Source organism: Haematobia irritans, chromosome 3 (genome assembly GCF_050003625.1).
Source record: "Haematobia irritans isolate KBUSLIRL chromosome 3, ASM5000362v1, whole genome shotgun sequence".
Classification (NCBI taxonomy): Eukaryota; Metazoa; Arthropoda; class Insecta; order Diptera; family Muscidae; genus Haematobia; species Haematobia irritans.
Genome location: NC_134399.1, coordinates 227,427,961 through 227,437,822, shown reverse-complemented (window position 1 = coordinate 227,437,822; position 9,862 = coordinate 227,427,961). Strand labels below are relative to the sequence as shown.

The 9,862-nt window shown below is 36.9% G+C and overlaps 1 protein-coding gene across 1 annotated transcript; it reads right to left on the bottom strand.

Moving 5' to 3' along the window:
- Positions 1 to 3,964: 3,964 nt before the first annotated feature.
- LOC142231478 (uncharacterized) lies at positions 3,965 to 9,175 on the bottom strand. The gene has a single exon (XM_075302087.1). The coding sequence runs from the start codon at positions 9,173 to 9,175 to the stop codon at positions 3,965 to 3,967; it is 5,211 nt and encodes a 1,736-aa protein (XP_075158202.1).
- Positions 9,176 to 9,862: the final 687 nt, after the last annotated feature.

The window sequence follows — 9,862 nt, the reverse complement described above, 5'->3', positions numbered from 1 at the left end:
TAAAAGCAATGAGTTGCCATATGTTTCCAATATTTTGTATTTCGAGCTACTGGGATGTCTGAAACAGAATGACGTTATCAGTTTTTCCAATTTAAACTACCGAAAAACTGACTTTTTGCCGCAGCATCCGGTCATTTGCCCCATAGTGCAGTGGCCAAAAAAAAGAGACACACCTTTCATATGAGCACTCGCAAATGCAATTACAGGTAAGCTTCTACGATCATTACTAACACAAGCCTATTTAGCCTTCAGGCTTATGAATTCTATTTCGGCTACATCTTAGTGTCATTAAGAGTGTCAAACGTTCACATTGTGTTCTCCTCCTCTGTTGTTAGTTCGTTAAGAACACATTTTGAAATTCCCCAAGGACACAGTGTCACCATATTTTACCTTCTATGGACAAAAGAATAGACCACCATCGGCCAATGATTTGAATTCTCCCTCAGTAAACATACGTTTTAAAATATGTCCTTCTTTTTAATGGTGTCCTCATCTTGTGTATTTTGCTGTTTGGTTACCTTAAATATTCCCGGAATAAATATGTTAATGTCATTCCTATCTCCTCACCCACCCCCAAAATGGTCACATTTGGCGGATTTGGCAGGCACAAGAGCTGGACTCTAGTATGTATTTGCAACGTTGTTATTGTCATTCAAATGATTTTGGTGGTATCTATGTGTTCCATGGTTACGCCATCCTATCTGGTAACTAGAGACAGATGCGTTTGCATTATGACCACCGTCTTCACAGCCACAGTCATAAGACCTCGTCTGGCTGCTGGTACTTCTTAGTGTTTTTTTATCCAATTATGAATACAAAAATTGGAAAAATCAGCATAGGCAATGAAATGCTGAAAACATAAGCCAACTTAAAGCACATTCCCGTTTGAACAAGTCCTGCCGTGTGCCTAACGACAAAATCTCATTATATTTTCATTTAGCCAACTTACCGACACTGGCTCTGGGAACTCTCATATTTGCTCTGCTAACAAAGCGTCTGTTGTTTTTTGAATTTCTTGCTTATTTTCTACTTCAATTTTTGGTTGATTCAAACTCAATTGGGTTTTCATTAAATGAAACAACAAAATGAAAATATTTATATTTTTCAACTCGAATTGTGGGGGACGTTTGGCTTTAATTCGGCACAAAGTCTAAGTGACATTTATTCACAGATTTTTGTTTATTTTAATGGGCTATTTAGGTCAATGTCTATAAATACAAATGAAACAAGTCTATTTCATCTTTTTTTCTCGATATTTAAAGGTGCTTACACTGTGAAAATCGTATGAACTACCCATGAGAATCCTGTTGATGGGAGACAACTTTGTGCTGTGAAAATTAATGTTTTAGTTTAAAAATCGACTCAAACTTTATGACATTATTTGGCAGAGAACTCTAGTGCTTCAATTTCATCTGTAATACAAGATTTTTGAATAGTTTTTCCCCAATGTTCAATGGTTTGACCATAATTCTCACAACATGAATGCTTTCGAATTTCACAGCGATTGGTATGCACAAAATGTAATGAATGTCCTAAACCAGAATTATCTTTATGGTGGTAACATCCAACATCATCTAGAGAATGCCCAACCAACAAACAGGAAAGTTGATTTCCGTCAAAAGGAAACCCATCTATGATGTTTAGTAATGGAGATTATCACGCTTGATTGCTAGCGATATGATTAACGGACTTGTTGTCATCGCTTCGAATCAAGGGAGGACAAGAGATGACATCAATGATTTCCATCCTAATAGAGATTCGATAATCTACCACATCCTACCGAACCCAACTAAAAGAGAACAACACAAGAAACGGGAAATCCTGATATGATAATATTATTAGAAAATTGGCATGTTTTGATCGACAGAAAGAGGATTACGCCATCATCACCAGAGACATGAGACTCATACAAATGACGCACAAATACCAAATGACTTAAATACATAGAGACGCAGACTTTATTCCTTTTTATCATCAGCCCAATTTTCGTACATAGTCATAACAGCTGGATATTGGTATGATTTCATTAATTGTCTTAAATTTCCTATGGATTTGTAACAATTTGATTACACCTAGACCTCGCTTTGCGTCGCAGATACGTTGCAAAAAACAACGACGCAAAGTGAGTTATGAGTTTCTATGGCAAACCATGCAAAGATTGGAGACAGATAAACCACACAAAACGAAACGACGCAAAGCGAGGTCTAGGTGTATGTGAATTATTTTAAAGTGATTTATTTGGATAAAAAAAAACATTTTGTTCTTGCGCTAAAATAGTCATTTTATTCAATAATAATTTCATAGAAAATAAACCTTTTCAATTGTTGCTTTGAGTCATATTTCGTTGGTTTAATTTACATAATTAAATGATTTTATTAATTTTTAATTGGATTTTTGTTTTTGTCTTAGTTATTTTATTTATTAAGTCTATACACGGACGAAAAAGACTGTTTTTCATATTGGTTTGGGTGTAAAAATTATATGTTTGGAACTCAAATTTTTAAACACAATATTTTTAAGCACAAGCGTATAATGTTCATGAACTAGCATAATATGTTTGGGACTGAACAGACGTGGGAGTAATTTCTAAAATGGACTGTAGTTAATAATGGTAAACTCCCAGAGTTGTTAATGCAGAAGCCAAGACCAGTGACCAGAAAAAATAAAGAAACAGAAAAAATTCAAGATTCAGTATACAATTTCAGATTTATTGCTGGTGCTCTCAATTATGCTGCTTACCGTCTTCGATGAAGATGTACAAGTGAAGTTGAGAATTTTAACAATAGTCTAATAAAGCAATGTTAGTTAAACAATTCAGTTATGAAAAGGACAACTATTTTAATTCATTTGAGCAAAACTATTGTTGTAGTACGGATAAAAAATAGGGTTGCCGTTTTGGCTGAATTTAAAGTTATTTCATTACAATTCAATAATTCATTTATATAGTAGATACTGCAGTTCAATAATAAATTCAAATAATTCATAATTTTTTAATAAAATAAAAATAGTAAAATTGTTGAACTAGATTCAACATTCCGGCCGCCTTGCAGGAGTGCAACTTTAATACTGATGAGCCCCAGAAATCGTCCATCCAAATATGGTGCTCTGTGCTATCGGCATATTGGACGAGGTCTGAATAAGTCCAGCTCGCAAAATTTTAGGGAGCTGGTCGTTGCCGACTAGTATTTCTATATCCTTGGGCTGATAGTAATGAGGGTCTGCCAGATCGGTGAGGTGAGTATATATGTTGCGTAGCTTTGGTTCATTAGTACACTTCGGTAGAGCGGTGGGGAAACTCGATTGAATTCGGCAAGTCATTTGTATTTTTATTAACGGATCATGGTAAGATTCTAGATTCACGGTACAGTAATCTTGGTGGTTACGCTTTATGGTGTGAAGCCGTAGTCGATCGACCAATGACGGAAGAGCCAAAGTTTCAGTCAGACCTGAGCTTAAAAGTAAACGGACCTTTGCCGGACCCTTCGAGGTAACAGCACGCGCCAACGCCGTTGGCAAGAAAACATGCGTTCTCCGTCGCTGACTTAGCCGTTCGTTGAAATGAGAACGTTGGCGGCGATTGACAATTGTTTCTTTATGTCGTGGTTGACGGTCGTTGCGTCGAGTGGAGTTTCCGGAAGCTTTTGGTTTGTTAGATTGGTGGCGTTTATGTGAAGAAGCTGGAGTCGGTTGTTGGTCCACGTGTACCAAAGTGTGATGGCCTTTCTGGCATACAAGACACCTTCCTCTTGACCTACACCATTCACGAGTATGACCGGTGCATAGGCAATTGTAACAAAATCCTCTAGTACGAATCACTTCACGTCTCTCGGGGACTGGCATTCCTAGGAATCTGGGACAAAACTTCAAGAAGTGCCTCTCTTGGCAAATGCGACATTTTGGTGAGGTAGATGTGTGGCTAAAATATGTAAGACTTATTTAATGTGTGAACGGATAGAACTGAAAACTAAGCAGGCAGTATACACAGTTTAACTAGTGGACGGACTACAGTACCATTTTTTGTTCGAATTTCCGCAACACGAATTTTAGAATCAGTACCAGAAAAAACTTTTATCACTCTACCTAGACACCATTCAGTTGGTGGAAGATTATCTTCTTTCACAATAACAAAGTCATTTTCTTTCAGATTTTTCTGCGCAGTCTTCCATTTGTATCGTCTTTGCAGTTCAAGAAGATATTCTGATTTCCAACGCTTCGCAAATTGCATTTGCAAAGTTTTCAGGCGTTGCCAGCGATTTAAAAGATTCAAATTGTCAGAATATTCCTCAGGTACTGCGATTATAGCAGATCCTCGCAATAAATGACCAGGTGTGAGTGGGTTCAGTTCAAAGGGATCCTCACTGATAGGTGAAAGAGGTCGAGAATTCAAGATGCTCTCAATGCGAACAAGTAATGTGGAGAATTCTTCGAAAGTAAATTTCAAATTACAAGCTACTTTACGCAAATGACTCTTCATGCTCTTCACTGCCGACTCCCACAATCCTCCCATGTGTGGTGCGTGCGGTGGAATGAAGTGCCAAGAAAACCCATGCAGATTATACTTTTCAGATATCGACTTCTGTGCATTTTTCAAAAATATCTTATATTCAGTGGCCAGTGCTCTACTTGCACCAACGAAATTGGTGCCATTATCAGAAAACATTTTGCTTGGGAATCCTCTACGCCCTGTAAATTGATTAAAAGTAGAAAGGAAAGCCTCCGTTGTAAGTTCTGAACAGGCTTCCAGGTGAACAGCGCGAGTTGACATACATACGAAGATGGCCGCATATCCCTTTTGTAATTTGGCGTTTCTAAGACGCGAGGTTTTTAATTCAAAAGGGCCTGCGAAATCAACGCCAGTATGTGTAAAGGGCAAAGAAAAGGTGCATCTTTCAGTTGGCAATGAAGACATTATTTGTGTGCGAATTTTACTTTTATATATAGTGCAGGTGCGACAGTTTCTTATACAGTGTCTTATTATACTTTTCAAACGTATGATGTAAAATTCTTGTCGAATGGCTCGTAACATCACTTGATGCTCAGAATGCAGTAACAGTTTATGAGTATATTCGACAAATAGCTTGCAAAATCTGGATTTTTCAGGTAAGATTATCGGAAATCGTTCGTTATAACTTAGATCAGAATTAGATAGTCGACCATTCACTCGTAATAATCCGTTTTCATCAAGTTTTGGATTCAGTGCAAGTAATCTACTTTTAGAACTAATGGGCATATGATTTTCAGTAGCATTATATTCAGTTGAATAATATTTGCGTTGAGCTTGTCTTATCAGATTAAATTTTACAAATTTTATCTCATCCTTGGTAATAAAATCAGTATTAATTTCGGGGACCCTTATCTTCTTACATTTTCTTACAAATCTATACATATAGCATAACACGCGTAGCGCTCGATCAAAAGATGAAAATCGTTCTAGAATATCTTCAATCTGAGTGTCAGTATGAAAAGTTACGATTTTCCTTTCAAGACTAGGTTCTTTAAATGTAACAGATTTAGGCCATAATTCAGAGGGACTGGTTAGCCATTTTGGACCATGCCACCATAATGAGTTATCATTCAGTTCTGATGCTGTGCAACCCCGAGTACCAATGTCCGCAGGATTTTCGTTAGACGAGACATGTCTCCATGTAGCATTTCCAACATTTTCAAGAATTTCAGAAACTTTATTGGCAACAAATGTCTTCCAGTGAAACGGTGGTTTGTCCAACCAAGCCAATGTAATAGTAGAATCAGTCCACAGATAAATATCAGAAACAGTCAAGCTCAAATTTTTACAGACAGTTTTCAAAAGTTTAGATAACAGTGCGGCTCCACATAGCTCCAATCTAGGCAAGCTTACAGTTTTCAATGGAGCCACTTTGCTTTTTGATGCAAGTAAATTCGATGTAACAGTATTATCAGTTGATTTGGAACAGATATAAAGACATGCGCAGTACGCCTTTTCTGAGGCGTCGCAAAATCCGTGAATTTGTATTTGATTTCCAGGCGAATAATTCAACCAGCGCGGAATCTTGATCTTTTCAATATTTGGGAGATTCGATATAAAGAAATTATATTTTTCGAACGAATGCGGTTTAACTTCTTCGTCCCAATCAGTCCCATCAATCCAGAGCTGTTGCATTAATACTTTAGCTACGACAATTATCGGTGCCAACCAGCCAGCTGGGTCAAATATCTTTGCAATTATCGACAAAATTTTTCTTTTCGTTAAAGGAGGGGATGGTACAGAAATATTGGACACCTGATAGTGGAATGAGTCAGTCATAGCATTCCATCTAATGCCTAATGTTTTCGTTTCGCTAGCGTCTTCAAGTTTCAAAAAATCTTCTCGTAGGAGATCTTCGGGGGGCATTTGTTCAAGAATTTCTGGATGGTTCGCTGTAAGTTTTTTCAATGGAAACCCAGCAGAATCAAGTAAATCAATCAGTTGACGCAGATAATATTTTGTTTCAGAGATAGTGTGACTTCCAGACAATATATCGTCAACATAAATCTGATTTTTTAAAATAGACGATGCTGCAGGATGCGTTGCTTTCCCATCTTCACTCAGTTGTAATAAAGTCCTGATTGCTAAGTAGGGAGCACAGTTTACCCCAAACGTTACAGTTTTCAAGCAATAGTCTTGAACCAATTCAGTTTCAGAATTTCGGAAAAGAATTCTCTGATATTGCCTATCATTTTCGTGAACATAAATTTGGCGATACATTTTTTGAATGTCGCCATTAAAAACATATCGAAAGAAACGCCAGCGTAGTATTACACTCATCAGATCATTTTGCAGTATTGGCCCAGTATGCAAGATATCATTTAACGAAAATCCAGACGACGATTTTTTCGAGGCATTAAAAACAACTCTGACCTTTGTAGGAGTGCGTTCTGGTTTCACTACAGCGTGATGAGGAAGATAATAGGAACTGTAGCTTGCTTTGTTGCAGATTTCCAAAGAGCTACAACGTTCCATGTGGTCAAGATCCAAGTATTCAGAGAGAACTTTTGAACATTCAGTTTCAAGATCAGGCGATTTTTTTAAAGTGTTTTCCAGATGAAGAAATTGGCCCATTGCTGCTCGTCTTGAAGAGCCAAGGGCTACATTGGGAGGAAGATCATTTCGGAATGGTAAGCGAACGACATATTTTCCATCAGGTTGTCGAATAGTATTTTCCTTATAGAAATTTTCGCACCAAACGTCATTGTCAGATAGTGGTTTCATTGAAGTAACTTCTTCAAGTTCCCAGAATTTTTTCAACTCCTCATTCAAAGTATCAGAACTAGTCACAAAATTTGCAAATGTTGAAACCGACCGAGCTCTTGGCGGGCCACTCAAAATCCAGCCAAACTCAGTTTCTTGTGCTAAGAGATTCCCAGACACATTTTGGTGCACACCAGATTTCAAAATAAATGGAAGAATATCACTTCCCAGTAACATATCAATTTGTCCAGGTCGGTAGAAGTATGGATCAGCTAATTCCATGGTTTTCAATTTTGACCAATCAGAAATGCGAGTAGGAGAAGTCGGCATTAAATGATTCATACTTGATATAACAATTGCCGTCGCTTTCAATTTAAATTCAGACTTTCGAGATTTCAAAGTTATATCGCAAATTTTTGACGAGTTTTCTAAAACTGTACCTCCAAGGCCTGAGATCGTCGTAAACGCCTTTCTTGTCGGTGTGGAATATTTATTTGCAACTCTGCTCGAGATGAACGATTCCTGGGATCCCTGGTCAATGAAAACCCTAATTGTAAAGTTCGTTCCCAAATGTTCCAAATCGATAAGGGCAGTCGGTAAAACAGTACAATCGCCAGAAGTAACAAAGTTCGATTGAACATGTGAAATAGAATTACCATATGCAGCAGCCGAAGTAGATGGCTGATCAGTATATTGAGCATCGATATGGTAAGTTGAAACTTGTTGTTGTGAATCAATATGAGCTATATCTCGATTTCTAGCGTTGCTAGAATCATAATGTAGTAAAGTATGATGATTTTGTTGACATTTTTGGCAGTGTCTGTCACTTTGACAGTTTTGAGTAATATGTCCGTAAGACAAACAGTTTTCGCATACTTTATTTGTATTAACAAATTTTCGTCGTTCAGAAATAGTCCAAGACTTGAATTTAATACATGCTCGTAAAGCATGATTTTGCTTGCAGATCTTACAAGGTTTGAAACTATTTTCGGTCTTCGTATAGTAGTTTTGAGTTTTTTGAGGATTTTGGATTTTTTGAGAATTTTGCGCTGAACCAGAAGGTTTCCTAATATCTGAAATGGATTCCAACATGTTCAGCCTTCTAGATATAAATTCATCCAATTGTTCCCAAGATGGCATTTGCTTGTGATCTTCAAGAGAATTTTCCCAAGCAGACAAAGTTTCGTCAGGTAATTTCGAAGACACCCAAAATACCAGAATAGGATCCCAGGAAATCACAGAAATGTTATAAGTCTTGAGAACTGAAAGACAATTATTTACAGTGTATTGTAAGTTTCTTAACGCCTTCCCCTTTTCAGTACCTACTCTCTCCATTTCAAAAATTTTCTTTAACTGATGATTGACAAGTATGCGCTTATTTTCATATCTTTGCCTCAATGCCTCCCACGCTAGTCCAAAATTGTCATCAGTGAGAGAAAATTGTTTAACTATTTGACTTGCTTCTCCCCTAGTCTTGGCCCTCAAGTGAAATAGTTTTTGCGCTGGAGATAACTTGGGATGTTTTATATAGATGGCCGTAAACATATCCCGAAAACAAGGCCATTTCTCATATCCTCCATTAAATAATTCAGTATCACACGGAGGCAATTTCAAAGAAAATCCAATTTCTTCGGGTGATTTCGACTCAGTTCTAACTACAGGTTGTGATGACTTATCCAGATGCTTTTTCTCGATTTCAATTAAATCTAGCATGTCCGCTTTGCACTTTTTGTATGCCCTAATTGATTCATTGAACTTCGAATGAATCGATTCCTGCTCAGTTTTACTGCGATCCTCAATCGTCATCTCAGTCTCGTATACATTGATAAATGATTGCCAACGGCGTTCAAGATCGTCGAGATCCACTTGTAAACTTGAAAGTTTATGTTCAGATATATCTATGGCAGCAAAATTGGCGCAGTACGTGACCACTTGGTCAGAAAAAAATATAAATTTCTGAGAAGCCATATTATATGGTGACTATAAGTTTGAATTCAATGCAAAGAAAACACAGACAAACGGATTTCTGTTCTAAATATATTCAACTTTGATTTCGCACAACAGATACAGCAGAATTCAAGCAAATAAAAAATTCAGAAATATTTTCGTTTCAAATATTTCAAGATAGATTTGATTTCGCACAACAGAAGTCAGTCAAGTATAATGGTAAAATCAAAATCAGTTTTAGCTCAACGAGAGCAATATTCAGGATTTCCAAAAGTCAAAATCGTTTTAGCTCAACAAGAGCAATATTCAGGGTAATTAGAAAACAAGTATATACGGCCGTAAGTTCGGCCAGGCCGAATCTTATGTACCCTCCACCATGGATTGCGTAGGAACTTCTACTAAAGGCTGTCATCCACAATCGAATTACTTGGGTTGCGATAACACTTGCCGATGGCAAGGTATCGTAAAACTTTTTAACGCTGTCTTCTAAATTGTAAGTTAGCCCATACGGGGTATATATTAAACAAAAAAAGGCCGATTAAATACGTATATAATCTAGTTTGACAAAATTTTCTATAGAAATAAAATTTTGACAACATTTTCTATAGAAATGAAACCTTGACAAAAATTTCTATAGAAATAAAATTTTGATAAAATTTTCTATAGAAATAAAAATTTGACAAAATTTTCTATAGAAATAAAAACTTG

Coding starts and splice junctions, on each gene's coding strand:
- LOC142231478 (XM_075302087.1), bottom strand. CDS start 9,175: ATGGCTTCTCAGAAATTTATATTTTTTTCTGACCAAGTGGTCACGTAC.